The sequence below is a fragment of the Colletes gigas genome, unplaced genomic scaffold (genome assembly GCF_013123115.1).
Source record: "Colletes gigas isolate AHSC1104 unplaced genomic scaffold, ASM1312311v1 Colletes_gigas_Sc00029, whole genome shotgun sequence".
Lineage (NCBI taxonomy): Eukaryota > Metazoa > Arthropoda > Insecta > Hymenoptera > Colletidae > Colletes > Colletes gigas.
Genome location: NW_025106658.1, coordinates 2224892 through 2244096, shown reverse-complemented (window position 1 = coordinate 2244096; position 19205 = coordinate 2224892). Strand labels below are relative to the sequence as shown.

The window sequence follows — 19205 nt, the reverse complement described above, 5'->3', positions numbered from 1 at the left end:
AATTGAGTTAAACAGAAGGTATCTCGACCCATTCAAAACAAACCTACATCTTTGAGAGTCTAACTTATGGTTAATCTTGTATAATTTAAAGTTTTCCATCTGTTAAAAAATATCAACAGTCTCAATTATACTTGAGAATTATTCATAACTATAAATTTTCATTTTGTACATCTGCAATTTAATTTATCACGACCAATTTGACTCGATTCGAATTGCAATTTGCAAATTGTTTTTTAAAACTCCATCTTCTAAACGTGAAATGTATCTGTTTGCTGGAGACTGGTTTTTATCGGTTTGTTTTATATTTCTTATTCATCGAGACAATCGGGAAACACGACACCTCGGTGCTTTACGACGGTTCGTTCGCTCGCAGATCCTGAAAAGGCCGAGTCGCCTATTGTAACAGTTTTCGGGCATGAAAACGTCGATCGTACGAGAAAAAAGGGAAGAAGAAACGTTGGGTCTTCATTATGAAATTACGCAACTGTAAATTGAGCAAATACAAACGGTTCTGCCCCTGCTTTCGTTCGGGGCTGCATTTTATTCTTCGTCTTTGGCCTACCCTCTGGTAATCTAGGTATCGTGTTACGTGCAACCAAAGTAACTCTTATCTGACTAGACATCTATCAGAAGGAAAAGATTAGGTGCCCTGTTTTTTCCTTCCTCGACAAAAGGGAAAAGGCTTTTATGATGCAAAATCGGTCAGTACGAAATCATCGGCATGAATGAGATTCGCGTTAAGAAAATTTATATACATACCTGAAACCATGTAACAGCATAGAGCATACGCTCTCCAAACACCCTAATATCTGGACGTTCTTTTCACGAACCAGTTTACCAACTACAATATGCTCTCGGACAAAAAGACACTGTATAAATATAAAATTTTTTAACTTTTGAAACGCTATATTGCATTCTCCAAAAATCCCCTGGCAATACGTTCATTTCTAACTGATTATTGGTCTATTGTGCGTCGATATAATGGCGTCTCTATTCTCACACTATGCCAGATCACTCGTACGTGAGCTCGTGGAGTTTCGGAGTGTCGACAAAGGCAAACTGACACATGCCCTCTTTCCTGATTAAAATAAATTCTTTTTTTATTATTCCTATGTATAATCGTTCATATGTATATCATTTCAGATATCACTTCTGATACATCTGGCAAAGTATAACCATCACTGCTGGCTACTGCCAGCCTCTCGCAGCCTCTGCTGGCTTCTGCTGGCCACTGCTGACCACACCTGTTACTTCTGACAACGTACAACGATTACAACTTGCTATTGCTTGCCCCTGCTGGTCTCTGCATGTCTCTGCATGCCTCTGCATCCCTCTGCTGGCCTCTGCTGGCCTCTGCTGATCACTGCTGACCACCGCTGATACTTCCGACAACGTATAACGATTACTACTTGTTACCGCCTGCCCCTGCTGGCCCCTGCTGGCCTCTGCTGCCCCCTGAAACCCCCCACTGACCCCCACTGACCCCCACTGACCCCTGATGGCCCCTGTTGGCCTCCGCCGACCTCCCCTGGCCTCCGCTGACCACTGCTGACCACCCCTGATGCTTCCGACAACTTACAACGATTACAACTTGTCACTGCTTGCCTCTGGAAGCCTCTGCTGTCCCCTGCTGACCACTGCTGACCATCCCTGATGCTTCCGACAACGTATAACGATTACAACTTGCCACTGCTTGCCTCTGCAAGCCTCTGCTGTCCCCTGCTGACCCCCACTGACCCCTGATGGCCCCTGCTGGCCTCCGCCGACCTCCCCTGGCCACCGCTGACCACTGCTGACCACCCCTGATGCTTCCGACAACTTACAACGATTACAACTTGCCACTGCTTGCCTCTGCAAGCCTCTGCTGTCCCCTGCTGACCCCTGCTAACCCCTGCTGACCACTGCCGACCACTGCTGACCAACGCTGACCTTTGTCGACATCTTCTGATATGATGTATATGTATTAAAGCCTTGTATAATGTAAATCTATTGCAATAAATGTTATAATTTTAAAAAATTCTATGTCTTCTCGTCATTTTTACCTTCCTTTACCTCTCCAAAGCATTCCCATAGTTATAAGATACGTCCCACCTCTTCCCATATCATGTCCTCTTAATAACAAAGTCTAAAATGAACTTAAAACCACCACCGCCATGCGCTCGAAAAATTTCTATGTTCCTCGAAAAGATTTGGGAAGTCCTGAAACAATTGGAAAGTCCTGAAACGGCTTAATTTTCGAAGTTCCGAAAAATTGGAAAGTCCTGAAACAGCTGAAAGTCCTGAAACGACTTAATTTTCGAAATTCCGAAAAATTGGAAAGTCCTGAAACATTTGGAAAGTCCTGAAACAGCTGGAAAGTCCTGAAACGGCTCAATTTTCGAAGTTCCGAAAAATTGGAAAGTCCTGAAACAGCTGAAAGCCCTGAAACGACTTAATTTTCGAAATTCCGAAAATTGGAAAGTCCTGAAACATTTGGAGAGTCCTGAAACAGCTGGAAAGCCCTGAAACGACTTAATTTTCGAAATTCCGAAAAATTGGAAAGCCCTGAAACGATTGGAAAGTCCTGAAACAGCTGGAAAGTCCTGAAACTCAGAAATTTACTAAAAATTCAGGGTTCCCAAGTTGTTTCAGGGCTTTCCAGCTGTTTCAGGACTCTCTCAGTTGTTTCAGGACTTTCAAATTGTTTCAGGACTTTCGAATTGTTTCAGTACATTTAAATTTTTGATTTTGGCAGCAAGTACGAGAGCTGGACACTTCGGAATCCAATTTTAACCGGAAAAACGGTCTCTTAAAGCTAAGGCAATGATTTGGAGAGGAAAAGGAAGGTAAAAATGATGAGAACATAGAATTCTTTGAAATTATAACATTTATTGCAATAGATTTACATTATACAAGTCTTTAATACATATACAGCATATCAGAAGCATCAAGGGTGGTCAGTAGGGGTCAGCAGGGGACAGCAGGGGTCAGCAGAGACGAGCAGGGGCAGGGAGTAACACGTAGTAATCATTGTACGTTGTTAGAAGTATCAGGGGTGGTCAGCAGAGTCCAGCAGAGGCCAGCAGTGACAATTAGAAGCAAGCAGAGACCAGCAGGGGCAAGCAGTAACACGTAGTAATCGTTGTACGTTGTTAGAAGTATCGGGAGTGGTCAGCAGTGGTCAGTGGGGGTCAGTAGGGTTCAGTAGGGGACAGCAGGGGGCAGCAGGGGACAGCAGGGGACAGCAGAGACGAGCAGGGGCAGGGAGTAACACGTAGCAATCGTTGTACGTTGTTAGATGTATCAGGGGTGGTCAGCAGAGTCCAGCAGAGGCCAGCAGTGACAAGTAGAAGCAAGCAGAGACCAGCAGGGGCAAGCAGTAACACGTAGTAATCGTTGTACGTTGTTAGAAGTATCGGGAGTGGTCAGCAGTGGTCAGTAGGGGTCAGTAGGGGTCAGTAGGGATCAGTAGGGGACAGCAGGGGACAGCAGGGGACAGCAGGGGTCAGCAGAGACGAGCAGGGGCAGGGAGTAACACGTAGTAATCGTTGCACGTTGTTAGAAGTATCGGGAGTGGTCAGCATCGGTCAACAGGGGCCAGCAGAGGCAGGCAGAAGTCAGTAGTAATCGTTATACGTTGTCAGAAGTAACAGGAGTGGTCAGCAAAGGCCAGCAGAGGTTGGGAGAGGCTGTCAGTAGCCTGTAGTAATCGTTATACGTTGTCAAAACTATCAGGAGTGGTCAGCAGGTCAGCGGAGGCCAGTGGAAGTCTGTAAGAAAATTGAAAAGTACATGTAGTCGTATCTAATACGACGTATAACTATCGGAAAGCAAAAATGCCTGGGCAATCGAGAATCTCGGCTCGAGGTTCAGTTGTTAAGAGCTAGAAGGCAAATGAAAGCCTTCCTCTGTCGACTCCTACGAGGCGGTCCGAAATTAATTCGGGCAGCTTCGGGGAATAGAGAAAGAAAGCATGCGTTTGCCTTTGTCGATTCTCCGAGACTCCATGAGCTCACGTACGCGTGATCTGGCATAGTGTGAGTAGGGCACCTAGGGTGCTTTTCTGGCACCTCTGGATGGAGTTTTGAAAAGACGGTCGTGTGACCGAGGATAACCTAAGTAGTGCATTTACACTTAAGATTCGTATTGCGTCGCGCTATTGAAGTCAGATTATCCCGAGCCAGGATTACACGGGCTTTGCCCTCGAACGTGAAAAACATTGTTGAAGTACCATCTGTGTAATTCCGATAATCCTAAACAAGACCTTTGGTCTTAAAATATGAATGATATATAAAGTCGAAAGAATGAATGGAAAACTAAGTGTCATCAGGGTTCAGAACGACCCACCAAGAGTGTTGATCAAAATCAATTTTTACTGTTATAAAAGAACGATTTAATAAGGAATTGTATATTTTATAGAAACATGCTTCGCCCGAATAAAAGAGCGTTCGAATAATAGAGGCTCGGATAATTGAAACTCCACTGTATTTAAAAAAAAAAGAAAACGCCAGCGACGAAACTCTTGATAAAACCGAATGTGAGATTGGTGGGGTTTCGTATGACAGTATTTCTTTGGCTATTGTGCTCGTAACTTAGGAATGACATGCGAACGCGTCCCCCAGGATTCGTCATTGGATCCTGACCGACTAATTTACCAAGCGGCAGTGTAGGATAGCCTTATTGTTGGATACAATTGTCCTTCGTATTGTCCCGGTACTCTGACGTGACAACTGAGACGCGTTTCTTTGTTTGCTTGTTTGTGGCTTGTTCAAAGATCCCGGATCCAAACGTTCCCGCAGTCTGTGAATAATGTATCTTCGAGAATGTATCGAACCGGGCTAGTTTCAATCACGACGTTTCGAACTTGCACAATTTTGCACAACCTGATAATAGGTAGGTGATAGATTTGAACGCGAGTTAATCGATTCGACGAAATGATCCACCGTGTTATCGACGTCGGCATTGTAAGAACGCGAAGGCAATAAAAAGTTACTCGGTTTTTGAATGGGAACGCAGCGTCGTTGCGGAGCGTTCTAGCTCAGGATTGTTATGAATGCCTCATTAATCACACGGTGGGTACCCGATTCTCTGCACGTCAAAGCTGAAAGAGGGTAGAAATAAAGGCAGAAAGAGATCGTAGCACGCTCACGGCAGCTAAAAGACGAGTTTCCATGTGACGGACAGTAATAGAGACGTAACCGTAAGCGGGCCCAGCTTATGGTAATAATGTTAGAAGCCGTGTTGTAAACCACACGACACGTTGTGGGTGTAGTATAAAGGATCCGTGTATAGATCTATCAACAGAGAATGAAACACACGAGGATCGTCGAAAAGTTTGCCCGCCAAAGATTACAAAAGACACATTCGACCAACATTTCCTTCCGTCTCTTTGATTTGCCTCTCTCAAACGCATCTGCTCCATCGAACACTCGACAGTGTGTTCTCGAATCAAAACTGGAACTTGCAAACGAATTTTTACGAAGGAACAGTATTTTAAAAAGAAAAAGAGGTATGCACGTGTCGTGGAGGTTCTTTCGACGTGACGCGCACGTAAGAATAGACATATTTGCGGATGAAATTTACATGTAAATGCAAAGGTGAAATGTTCATTTCGCTGTTCCGACGCGTACAATGCATTCGTACCGGTGGATACTGGCTGGTATACATAGACGGATGCGTCTGGAAAAGCAGGGGTCAGCTTTAGTCTCGTTCGATTAGCATGAAGGAGCAAACAGAAAGCGCCAAATGATTTTTGTTCCGCGCGCGCAGTACATGGGGCAGCACAATACGAGCGATTGAGCGTAAGGGATGAGAGGTGGATCAGTGTCTGTCCTTAGTGGCGGGAAAGCTTCGACGGTCGGTTTCTGTGTGGTAAACACGTTGTGTTGGCAAATGTAATGATCGCCCATCGTGCCATTGATTTGTGGCTCCATTAGGTCGGGGCTCGTCGGTTTCACACCTGGCAGCTCTCCTCTTCTGTCAAGCGCATCCGCGCATCGTTCGATAAATCCAAATTATTTCTCCTTCAAAAATTTCTGAACCAACGCAGTCGATCCTCTCTCTCCCCTCCCCACCCTTGCATTTCCATTCACGCGTTACAAATTAATTTGCAGCAACTTCGATGCTCCGTTTCGCGATCTATTGACGTCTTCCCCCGATTAACTGAACCGTGGTGTATGTATTTATGTTGACACGTTCAATTATTAAACTGTTAATATTACTCTAGATTTTTCGATGAAGAGATAAGATGTCTTTTTGTCCCAGAGCGTACATGTGCATAGGAGTCGCTGTAATTAATTTGAATATTGACTTAGCCTGATGGACGAGGAAAGGGAGGAAACGTCGAGGTGCAAATAAACACATCGTGGGGCACCGGGGGGCTAAATATCGAGGGTGAAAACCGTCTTTTTTTCCTCTCGATTCCCGCGTCTTCGTAATCCCGAAACGGCTCCTACCTGCGCGTATGGACCCAGGGCGGCAGCTGTTCTCTAATTGAATTATCTAGTTTCCAATTCGACGCGGAGATTTCGTCCGAAAGGCCCGACGAAAAGTCATGATGACTAAATATTGAAAAACATGCCAGAGTATTGTCGGCGTCGGCCCCCGGCTTCTTTCTTCCCGGGGGCGGAGCTGTCAATTTGTGAGAGCTTTTGTTTGTGGCGGTGGTGGACCTTTATCCTGCATCCAGATGCTCCTAGGAAAAGTAGCTGCCTCGTAGGCGATGGTGGAAATGAAATCCACGCCGGCGACGTTACTATTCGGTGCTTTTCAGGTACGAAAATCCAGCGTGGAGAACGGGACGAAGAATAGGCGGCCTTTCGAATTCAATTTGTTATTCTTGGCTGGCAGAGATTTTCGTTACGTTTCCTCGTCCGTCAAGGAATCTGAAATATAAATATAAAAATGAAATTTGAATCTTAGGAGGTGCATAAATATTCGTATCTTGCTTGAAGTATGTCTTATGTTTTATAAATGCATAAACATCCGTAGTCTACTGATAATATAGTCCATGAATCGTATAATGACAAAGATAAAAGTTTGTTAAATAAATGGTAAGCGAGCAGGTGCGTGAAAATTTGGAAATGTATGAAACAATTAACGCGCATAACTAGGTGTCGAAGGTATTCGGAGTTCGTAAAAGTCCGAAGAGAACAGCAGGCGGTCAAAGACTAGGGTTGTAAATTACTGATGTTCATTGCGTCACGGTTAAACATCCCCGAGCCTATGGAGGCTGGTTCTGAAAAAGGATGACTACCGCGTGGAAGCGTCGCAGTTTCCTGTCGTTCCCTTTGGAACGTCCGGGAACAATGGAAGTCTAGATCAATAGTCATCTCGTAAACGACAAAGTCGCATTTTTCCCCCCTAAAGTCGCATGCCTCTGGCCCCGAAAGGAACGTCGCGCGTTCGTCTGCCATAGATGGAAACAGATTTCCAACGACACCCGTGACGGGCACGAATAATGCGATGTCGTAAAACACTAATACCCTATCATGACGGCACTTTCTGCTCGCGATCCTCGTCCCGAGAAACTCTTATTGTCGACGGTGTTCCAGCTACGGGTGGCGCGACCAATTTAACGAACCGTCGCAATTATTTCAACCTATTCAACCTACTAGAATTGTGACCTGGAATATACACGCTACAGCTTCTTCTAATTGACAATTTTTTATCTGTCGAGAGATTATCATCGTAGGAGAAACGAGGACGAGAAAAGAAAAGAAAAGGGTGAAAACGAAGATGCGGCGTAGTTCAAACGATATTTCCTTGGATTGGATTTTCTTGGAGGCTGATCAGCTGAATAGGTTTCATTTTGATCGAGCCAGAGGTGTCTGTAGGTATTGGCAATAAAGGAGGGTGCAAAAGATCGTGCCCCATTAACGGTATCGACGAAAAAAAGAGGGTGTTGCCCGACGTCGTGCGTTTTTACGGGTCTGTTCCATGGCAGTTCGGCCATTTATTATTTCCCGCCACGCACCGCCGTGCGAACAATACCGTCCATTGACAATTTCTGCTTCACACACGACGCCGCGCGCCGCGACGCTCCGCCCACGATCGAACTACAGAGAGAGCCGACGAACCCCTCGCCCGAGACCAAACTCCTGGCAGTCTCCTTTACCGACACCGATCTTTCGAGGAAAAGATTCCGGGTTCGGAACTCCTCCTCGGAAACCGTACGCGAAGTAGCCTCTGTCCCCCCCCCCCCCCCCCCCCCTCCTGACAAATACCATATTTTCTTTTAAAACTTTCCCCTGTCGGGAAAACAGTCGGCTTCTGTCTGAAATTCCCACAATTCCGTGCAATATTTCTACGTAATATAGAACTGTCATGGCCGCCATTCGAGTTTTCTATCTTATAGTGCTTTCTATATCATCTCGGTTGCTCAACATGTTGAAATTATTAAAATTTATTATCCAAATTCTTGGTAGATACTAGATTTTGTTCGAATAAGTTTTCAAGGCGTTGGAAAGCAAGAATCGGGAGGAAAATCGTGTCCTCGTGTCAGCGTGTTGCCGTAACCTCGGAAATAAGCGCTCCTCGTAAATCAAAATCACGGCCTGCTAGTTTCACGGCATTCTTTTACTTGATCTTGAGTTTCCTCCGAGTATTGTAATCGTTTACGACTTGTTTGACGATAAACGCATTGTCGACTCCGGTTAATGCATTTATTACTTTACGATGAAGTGCCGGTACCTAACGCGACCATCTACCACGCGACGCTTCTCACAATACAGAAAATATAACTTCGATATTTGGACGTTAAATGAATATCTAAGTCCCTAAGAAAACTAGTTTTTTATCCTTAACTTAACATAGAGCTTCAACAATTTGTTTGAAGTCTTACGTTGCCATTTATAAATGTTCGAAACATTCTAACGCTGTGTGGATCTTGTATCGATTTAATTATCCCGATTTTCGCCAAAGACTCGGTCGTATTAAAACGACTAGATCTCTCGGAATATTAAGATCGAAGATTTCTTTAATTTTCCATAATGTTACGTTTCTTTTTTAATAATAAATTCTTCCTGGTCTAATTGATGAACTCCTAGACACCGTTGTAGTAATGCCATCTAGCGTTTTAGCCACGCGACAAGAAAACAGGTAACATGAAGGTGGAGTAGCATGAACTATTGACCTCTCGCTAAAGATATTTGCAATTTTTTTTACCTTAATACCGGAATTAATTTTGAATAGAAATTCGTTGAAAAATCGAGTACTATAAAATTGATCTGTTAAAAATATTGTTCTTTTTTTTTAGTTATTAAGCACCCTAATAACATCAGTGGGGATACAGGCTATCGTTTGAACCCCTAGCTTTTACCCCCCTTGATTCTCCTAGCTTTTAATTATTCGACCGAACAATTCAAACAGCTCTGATTGGTAACCAGTGATCTATAACGAGAGCTCGATCATTGCTAATCAATGACTCATGACGTGGATACGGGGTACCTTAAATAAACCTAAACGATGGAACACTTCTTCCAAAAGTCATCGCGACTTAAGATACGCCGATGCAAATGTTACAGTTTCCTTGGCGATATTTCATTTTAGTTTGCAGTACTACTTAAATAATGATGAAACGGTAGTGTTGAGGGATAAAAGCTTCACAGAACATACGAAGAACCCTTGCACCTTGCTCGTGCTAAGGACAATGGCGCCATATTGTGAAAATATTGATTACGATTCGCCAACAATGGAGACAATGCCGTCGACTTCGCTGCCGTGGCGACACTTGAAAAAAAGAGCTTCTCAAGTACGTCTTGTATGCCTCACGGCGTCGTGTTTCGCTGAATATATGTATTGTAGGAAGCGAAAATACTTACAGTGGTTCCACATTTACGTCATCCACCGGAAGTGACTCCGCAAGGAGAAATATTTATTTTTAATATCGACATAGTCGTAAAGCTTGCACAGAACTCATTTCAAGAGTCCCTTCATCTTTTATCGAACGAAGAAGTGCACGCTTCGTCTTTTTAATTGCAATAGAGATAGAAAAATACGTTTTCTTCCGTTTTCAGTGGAGTGACGCATAAATACATACATGCAAATTCGCAATAAAATTACTAATTGTTTATATAAATATACAGAACCGCATACGGTACATTTTTACTACTAACTTTGGTCGACGCAAGCCTACAATTTTCCGAAGAACGCTCCATTATAATGATCCATTGGGTAATCTATCTTTCGTACTGTTTGCAACTACTTCATTGTTCGTAACCACTGTTTACAAGTGTTTGTTGTAAAACACGCGGTTGAAAAGTTTCGTTCATCGATCGATTCGCGCAAGAAACGCGTGGAGAAATACGGTAATGTGTGTTACAAGTGCGTAAGATAGCGTGGCAGTAGCTACGACAGCATTTAAATATTTTTCACCTTTGAAAGATCGAACAGATAGGTGGGCGTCTCACTTCGTGCTCGCCAATAAGCCGTCGAGGCACTCGAAGAATTGTTCATGCGGTTGTACGTGTCCAACTTAAAATTGCTGACGTGCCTACGGGCATCCTTGAACGGCAGAAAACGGGGAGCAAAAAGTAACGAAATTCTTTGTAATCGAGCAGACAACAAAGTGAACCTTAAATTGAAAAGAATTCGTTTCATCGATCTATTCATTTTTTTAAATAATTAATTTAATGTCCTTTATAGTATTCGCAACAACGCTTTTGTAACAAATAAATATATTAATATATATAAAATATAATTTCAAATCGTTCCTGAATTTTTCGGCGAAAAAAAAAAATTTCAAATCCTTGTGAAAAAATTATTTTCGGTTGCAGGGGTCGATTACAAACACTTTTGGTCATTACATATACCCCCGAAATCCTACGCACTTTCGAGAAAAAAATTCCTTACCGAAAATCTAATGCGAGGCCAGAAATGCACCTCTGAAATTTCATGCGAATCTTTGAAACGTCATAACTCCTGAACGGATTGGACGATTTCAATGTTTAAAAAAGCAAACTACGCGTATTTTAGCGGAGAATATGTAGAAATCGTAAAAATATTCGAAAAGTTGACCCTTGACCCCGTAAAGAGAGAAAAACCCCATAAAAATGGTCCAATTTTCAAACAGCCATAACTCCTATAATAGTGAATGGATTTGATTGAAATTTATTTCTGAAGTAGAGCCCATGGGTACCTACAAAAAAGTATTAGACAACTTTTCTATAGGGCGTCAAATAAAGTTATTAAAAATGAAAAACTGATTTTTAAGGAAAATCGACAGGGGGTAGGTGCCTATATTTTTCAGCGAAATCGAAAAGTTTCAAATCGTTTCGAAAAAATTATTTTCGTTTGCAGGGGTCAATTACAATCATTTTTGGTCATTAAACATACCCCTGAAATCCTAACCACTTTCGAGAAAAAAATTCGAGAAGGTATGAAATTTTTCGACGAAATTAAATATTTCAAATCATTCCGAAAAAAATATTTTCGTTTGCAGGGGTCAATTGCAATCATTTTTGTTCATTACACATACCCCCGTAATCCTAACCACTTTTGAGATAAAAATTCGAGTAGGTGTGAAATTTTTCGACGAAATTAAAAATTTCAAATCATTCTGAAAAAAATATTGTCGTTTGCAGGGGTCAATTACAATCATTTTTGGTGAATAGACATACCCCCGAAAACCTACGCATTTTCGAGAAAAAAATTCGTGAAGGTGAACTAGTTTGCCTATTGTTAAACTTAATTTACACGTTTTCGAGGAACTTTGATTAATCTCACGTACGAACGTTTAATGACCAGAATTGATAGGGAGATGACTCTATCATTAGAAGCATTAGGGAGACGACTCTATCATAGAAGTAGAGCGTTTCTGTTCGAAAAACTCGATCGCCTAGCATCGACGAGAGGAAAGACATCGAAGAATAGATGAGGAAAGACGTATGTATGATTTTTTTACGGCGATTCTCCGGAATCAACGAGCCATTACGAAAACGGTCGGCCTTCTCTCCTCCCCAATGCTAACAACAAAACGCCTCTCCTGGGCTAGCGAAATGCTTCCGAATGAAGGGAATTTCGAGTTTCGCGCATGTGAAACGCATAGACTGATGCACGATGCGTGTACGTACGCGCGTTCAAGAGCCACGGGCAAAAGGAAAACGAATGCACGCACTCGCTCGAGAGACTAAATTGATCGAGCCCGTTTTGTTTGTGGTCACTCTTAAAACTCGAGTGACAAAGAATCACGCTCCCCTAGCTTCGATATGTTCGTCTCGAGCGTTTTTCTCTCTGCCCGCTGGCTGGTTTCCTCTTTGTTAACTTACGAACGCACTTTCTCGCATTTCGAAAACGCCGGCCCATTGTTTTGCCTTTTGCTGTAGCAGCCGAATTGTTTTCTCTCCGATCAAACTTTATACATCACCCTCTCTCTCTCTCTCTCTCATTTACAACCCGGAAAGAATACATTTTCAGATCAATATTTATAGCTTTTTTATTTATACTATTAGGAACGAAACGACACTCGTAATTATATAATAGTTATCATTAGACTGCGGATGTTTATGCATTTATGGGAAATTTTAATCCTCAAAAATATAAGAAATACGTAAGATACGAATTATTATATTTAAAGGTTGAGACAATCATCTACAAAGCTCCAATCTCATTAATTCTATTATTAAAAATGTGAATTTGCATAAAGATCCGCAGTCTAGTTATCATTGTCATCTCGAAGATCGAGTCCTTCGATAGAAATATAAAATATGAAGCACCGTAAGCTTGAGCTTCTATTTTTATAACTTTCCCATTGTCTCCGGATCCTTTGTGCTCAATAATTATTACAAGTTACGGATAACTGGTGTTCCGGTTGATCTGTGGTCAAAAGTTTTACGGTTTTCCTCGAAGTCGGATTATCGGAATTGTTCACAACAAAACACGTCGACCGTGAACTGATAAATGCCGGGAAAAAATGTTTCGGTAAATTCGATTTTAATTTCCAACAAGCAATGCATCCGATGCCCTTTCACCCAATTATTTCGCAACACGTTGCATCTTCGTGAGCTTGTGTTTTATTGCGGCAAACAAAATTATCGAGCGGACAAAAATGAAAATTAAGCAATTCGGCATTACCGAACGAAGAATTATAAGATACTCCCGTAACAACAAAATACTTCGAATCTTCTTAAATTTTATTTACGATTCCACGCCGGCGAGAAGCATTTATTCCGAGACGAAATTACATATTCAGAAAATATAGTTATAAGACTTATCTTATCATAAACGATTAGCTTGGAAACGGGAGTATTTATACCAGTTCAGTGAGCGCTGGTCGTGTAAAAGTTACATATGTGCCCAAACTTTACGTTTGTACTCTGTTGTGAGCAATGTTTCTATAATAAAGTAGAATTAACGAACAACGAGCGTTTGGTATCGAAAGACAGTGGAAATAATTAACTTTGTCGATCGGTTATTTGCGATGGAACTACGAAAAGAAGAACCGCGGACCTCGGGACGTTCAAAGTAAACGCGAATGTGTCGTTTAAGAAGTCGACTTGAGTTTTGAGGAGACAAGACTTTAAACATAAGAAAAGATGAGCAATAGTGACCTGTGGGTACGCGATATAATCACGAATTACGGATTCGTGTCGTTCGTTTTCACTTACGCGATATTTTGGATATCGTCCAAATGGTCCGATCTACAGAGAAGCGTTTACAAGTCCTGTCTGACAGGATTCGAAGTAGAATGCGCGGAACTTTCGTCGCAATATAAGAAAAATTTGTTCGAATTGCTGCAGCATATTATTTCCAATGACAGCAGACTACGGTCAATGGGTTGCATTCGTGTACTAGAAATTGGTGTTAAAACTGGTACGTTTATTAGCTAAAACTGTCAGAGAACGTGCAGGAAATGATAATCTATTTCCATGGTTAAAGAAAAGCAGAGTAAAACGACATATCTCTGTTTTTCCATAACGTAACGTTTCGATTTCTATCTAACGCTTGGTACTATGTAGTTCGAAGCCTCCCCCAAGGAATTTAAGATAAGCATCAGTTTTTATTCGAATTAGTTTTTGAAACGAAATTCTCTGTTTGTGCAAAATCTTTTTTTATGCATTCTTCTATTGATATATTCTCTATAGTTTCTCAGAATTTAGTATTTAAAATTTCTTTGTTTAGCTACTGATACATTCCTCTCATTATGAAGATGACGTTCGAACGGCTCACGAATCGTTAAAACAAAATTTTTCATAACTAAAACTGCAATTGAAGATTCTCTTTACCCGTGTAAACTAATGGTAACGATTGCAGGTGAAAATATACAATTTTATCCGGATAATACGCATTTGATTTGCGTTGACCGTAATCTGAAACTGGCCGATTATCTGATAAACGGAAATCGTTCCTGGCAGTTTTCGCATATTATTATCGAACGACTGATCGTTGGCGATGGCTGTTCCCTGAAAGATGTATCAACAGGGCATGTTGACGTGGTTGTAACTACAAGATCATTGTGTTCAGTGACCTCGATAGAATCAACGCTTCGAGAGATTCACAGAGTCCTGGCACCGGTAATATAATTAGCGTTTATGGTGATATTAGGTCGCTGCTTCTACTATGCACATGGTATCGTATTCGTATCATTTTTAAGATTGAAATCCTCTGCTTTCACATCCCTAAAAATATCGCGAAGAAATGAAAATAGTTTTACATTTTAAATTCAATACTCGATACAGAACCGATTAGATCAAAATATACGATGCCATGAAAAGTATAAAAGCGTAGAAAGAAAGCTGGACACAATTTGTAATTTTAAAACATCGTTAATAGCTTTGTATTTATATTCGTCTCTTTTTAAAATAACTAATACTTATATGTGTACATACGTTTATAAAATATATTCATTTGGACTGTTATTTGTTTTCAGGGTGGTCAATATTTGTTTATAGAACACGTGCCTGAGAGCAAAGGTATTTTCATACGATGGTTACAGAAAGTATTATCACGGACAGGAGTATGGCCTTCGTTCTTTGGAGGCTGTCACCTGGATTTCGATCCTATAGCGCACATTAAAAATGTTGGCTTCGATCGCATCACATGGGACACATTTACTCTCGAAGGCTACGTGTCCCATACGTTTCAACTGATTCTTTCGAGGGAGCATATACTTGGCGTAGCCGTTCGATAGTTAAAAATCTATTAAAAATATATATATCGATTTCCTAATAAAATTTGTATAAAACATCAAATCTGTTTTCGATTACCTTCCTGAATTCCGTTATTTAAAAAAAGTGATAAAATTCGATCGACTTTGCAGAAAAAATTAACAAATACATGCAAAGTCTAGCACAGATCTACGATCTTCTGTCTCTCTATACTTATGTACATACTAATAATAACTGATAATAAAAAAATCACAATTTTTCTAACTACAGTACTCATCAGATAACATACTATAATACCCTCATGCGATAATTTTGATAAAGTTTAATAGCTTGTACTTGTAAATTTAACATCGTTAACGAGCATGTCAACGCATAAGTCAATGATCATAAACAGGATAACAGGACGCGATCCATCGATCGACAGAGAGTCATCAACAAAAAGCAAAAAATCAACAAGAAGAAAATGACTAGGAAGCATTGAAACATCGTACATGAAATTCAGACATTTTGCCAACTGATTTCCATCTGTATGATCCTTTAAGGCTTCGACAGCTTTAAATGGGAGTAACTCGAAAAATATTGAGTTTGTTTGTACAATTAAATCTGTGATCCCGAAAGTCTTATACTCTCCTTACGAACGTTTCCATGAATCTCGATGATTCGTTGGAAAAGAAGGGCAGCTAGCCATTGATCTTGAAGCTTTAAACCGGCGATACTGAATAAATATGAACAGGGAACGATGAAGAAAATGAAGCGTAAAAATTGATTCTTAAAAGCTGAGACTACATTCGCCCCAATATTGCATGGAATTTGATGACTTACTACCAGTTTGTGTAATACTTCTGTACAATGTTTGTAAACTCGTCATCGCCATCGGATAAAAAACACTTTTGATCGCTATCTATACGTACATTATTGCCATGATTATCTTTACAAACTGTTTCCGATTCATCGGAACGTAACGTTCTAGTTTCTACTATCGAAGCAGATTTGATACTATCTTCGTCGTCATAGGTTTCGCTAGTATCAAAATTGTCGCATTTACAAATTTGTATACTGTTTAAACTATAACTGCTATTGTCGGACAAGTATTCGATTTCCGGTTTACCAAGCAATAAATTCGGAAATGTTGATTCGCTATTTTCTGTTAGCCGCCTTAAACAAACTACATCAGTTGACAAAGATTTATCTATATATAAATTTTGATTTGTCATCGAACTATCTGTAACAGTAGAATTTGTATAGAGCGAGTTGTTATTCTTCTCGGAATTTTTATTTAACACGAAAAAGCGATTCTTTGATCTGCTTATCACGGATGTTCTATTCTCTTTTTTAACTTCAGGTTTAGTATATATTGCTGAATGCAAATGCTGGGTTAATTTAGACATCGTAATATTCTCGTTACCGATTTGCATATCGACGAGATCGATAGGTGATCTTCTTTCGCTATACAGTTTTCTACGATGACCCACCGTTACGGGACTATTTTGCAATATAGGGTCTTTTTCTATCGAGTCATTTTGTTCGGTATTCAACGACTTTGTAATCGAATTCTGTGTATCCGAATTACTTTCTCCACTGACATTAATATTCTCACTGAACTGTTTATTGGAATGAGATTTAGAGTCATGAAACAATTCTTTGCCTTTTTTAACCGTATCAAGCAACAGAATTTTGTTAATACTTGTATCTACACTCTTCTCTAGTGCAGTTCTAGTCTTTTGTAGGTCATTCTTTTCTTGTTTTATTTTTTCAGAAGAAGGTGCAAAAGAGCATATTTGATTATTATTATTATTAACATTCGATACTGGATCTCCACAATTTTTTCTAGACATTTTATCTAGACGTTTTATCAACTCAGTATTTTCACAGATTACATTCTGAGAATTTGTTGATATACTATGTTTTGCTCCTTCTATGATAGCCATGGTTTCAACTTTATTTGTTCTGTTCATATTTGACAATATATATGCCATAGTATCGACAGAGGTGGTATTGGAATTTTCACAAAATCTTTGTTTTTCATCGTTTTTAATCGATTTCTCTTCTATGGTACGGCGATGTAATAAATTTGAAGATACTTTCTTATATCGAGAACATGTTTTTAAACACATATCTGACTTTTTATACATGGAATAAGGAAAATAACCAGTATTTACCCAATGCTGTGTAGAACTTACCAAGTTCTTTTTCATTCGTGACGATACTCTCGTGACAATATCTTCATCTTCAACTTCATACGACATCTAAAACATATTAAAATCATTGTTATTATTTTTAAACATCTTCCGACACAAATAAATCAAAATTTAGCCATACTTTTTGGGAATATTTAAAAAAGAACTCATCCCAAAAGACTTTCCTCTTCTTTATAAGCACGGAAGTTACATCGTCGTATGTACAACCTTTCAGATGTATAATCCTGAAACATATATATATTGATACATGTAAAATAACATCAGATTCCATTTTAAAAATCTAGGGAGCCTCTAGTTTTCTTCTAACAATCGTCTCAAACGAATTTGTTATGTACGAAAAGGTTAACTCTCCTAGATCGCTTGATTAAAAGAACAAAAACGTAACTATTCTCATTGGTTTGTGAAAAAACAGTCTAATACGTTATTATTTGGACTCCATACTATGTATTATTGATAAAATTAGTAAAAAGATTTATAATTAGTTGGATGAACTTTAAACTAAAACAAATTACCAATTACAAACAAACACACGTAACATCGTACTGGTTATAATTGCTACAGTATTATATTTCTATTTTTACTGATATATTGGGAAATTTATTGCTTTCTAAACATAAATATAAATACCACGATAAGCAAAGTATATACATACTATTCGAATTAAACAAATATAACATAACAAATAGGAATACAGGAAAAAAATACAAGAAACAAAAAATTTACAGAAACGCATACAAATTCAACATTGACATCACCAAATGACGAATCAATAGCTGTTATCTGATATGCATTTTTCGTATACAGGGTGTTCGGCTACCTCTGGGGAAAAAATTTAATGGAAGATTCTAGAGGCCAAAATAAGACGAAAATCAAAAATACTAATTTGTCGATTGAAGCTTCTTTAAAAAGTTATTAACGTTTAAAGTTCCGTCGTATTAAACTTTTCCCTCCAAAATGCGTAGGATTGGGGGGGGGGGATGTTTATTCGCCAAAAATGAACGTAATTGACCCCCACAACCGAAAATAATTTTTCCAGAACGATTTGAAAGTTTTGAATTTAATTGTTAATAACTTTTTAACGAATTGATATTCTTGATTTTCGTCGTATTTTGGCCTCTAGAATTTCCCATTACAATTTTCCCCAGAGATGGCCGAACACCCTGCATGTCTCGTCCCAATAGACGAATATAATAAATTATAATATTTATTATTAGATGGCAAAAAATAAAGAAACATCGATGTATCGATATAAACTGCCATCAACCATTACAGATGTTAATTAATACATCGAACTTTTCAAAATTTGTTTAAAATGGAAGGGTTTTCGAAGAATCTGATTTATATTTTTACTTCGCTGTTTAATTTATTCGATACACTTTTGTTTTAATCGTTTCTATCCTAACGAACTATTGACGATGACGTCATCGACTTTTTGCTCAAGCTTTGCGTCGTCATTATTCTAATTCTACAAAATACACATTTCCCATCGTTCACAATATTTAATGTTATTTTATTCTTCTGATTTCAATGAAACTGTTTAAAAAAATGCAATGTTATATATTATCCTTACATTATCAGACAGATGTCTTGAATTTTCAATCGTTACCATGCATAGACACGAACTTATAAATCATAATTTAAAAGTTTTTCCAACACTTTTTACACTGTATCTCACGTGCAGATAGTTTAAAGAAATTTCAATAAACTTAACTTCGAAATGACATAATAATAATTTGATTAACAAAAGAATAAAGAGATAGGAAACAATAGAATATATGTATTTGTTAATACTTTTGTCATATGTCTTTCCATGACTTGATATTTAATAAACATAATAAAAATATCCATTCATTCGCTATTTTGTAAAGATATACGGATTTTATATATTAATAAAATATGTTAAATATTACAGTGAAATTTCCCT

The 19205-nt window shown here is 39.4% G+C and overlaps 2 protein-coding genes across 4 annotated transcripts; one reads left to right on the top strand and one right to left on the bottom strand.

The window, feature by feature from the left end:
• Positions 1–6458: 6458 nt before the first annotated feature.
• LOC122401847 (transcription factor stalky-like) lies at positions 6459–18987 on the bottom strand. 3 transcript variants are annotated; one of them, XR_006259468.1, is made up of 4 exons: positions 17934–18029; positions 17403–17505; positions 17264–17329; positions 6459–6863 (listed from the first exon to the last, which is right to left on the bottom strand). XR_006259468.1 is itself a non-coding variant. In XM_043404246.1 (3 exons), coding segments are annotated over exons 1-3 (1530 nt in total). In that variant the 5' UTR covers positions 18854–18987; the 3' UTR covers positions 15457–15904. The 3 variants fall into 3 exon arrangements, 2 of the variants coding, with proteins under 2 accessions (XP_043260181.1, XP_043260182.1); XM_043404246.1 differs by lacking the exons at positions 6459–6863; positions 17934–18029 and adding an exon at positions 18852–18987 and having other exon boundaries at positions 15457–17329; XM_043404247.1 differs by lacking the exon at positions 6459–6863 and having other exon boundaries at positions 15457–17329.
• On the top strand, positions 13103–15201 carry LOC122401869 (methyltransferase-like protein 7A). The gene is made up of 3 exons (XM_043404288.1): positions 13103–13788; positions 14230–14489; positions 14846–15201. Exons 1-3 carry the CDS (start codon positions 13512–13514, stop codon positions 15104–15106), a joined length of 798 nt encoding a protein of 265 aa, XP_043260223.1. The 5' UTR covers positions 13103–13511; the 3' UTR covers positions 15107–15201.
• Positions 18988–19205: the final 218 nt, after the last annotated feature.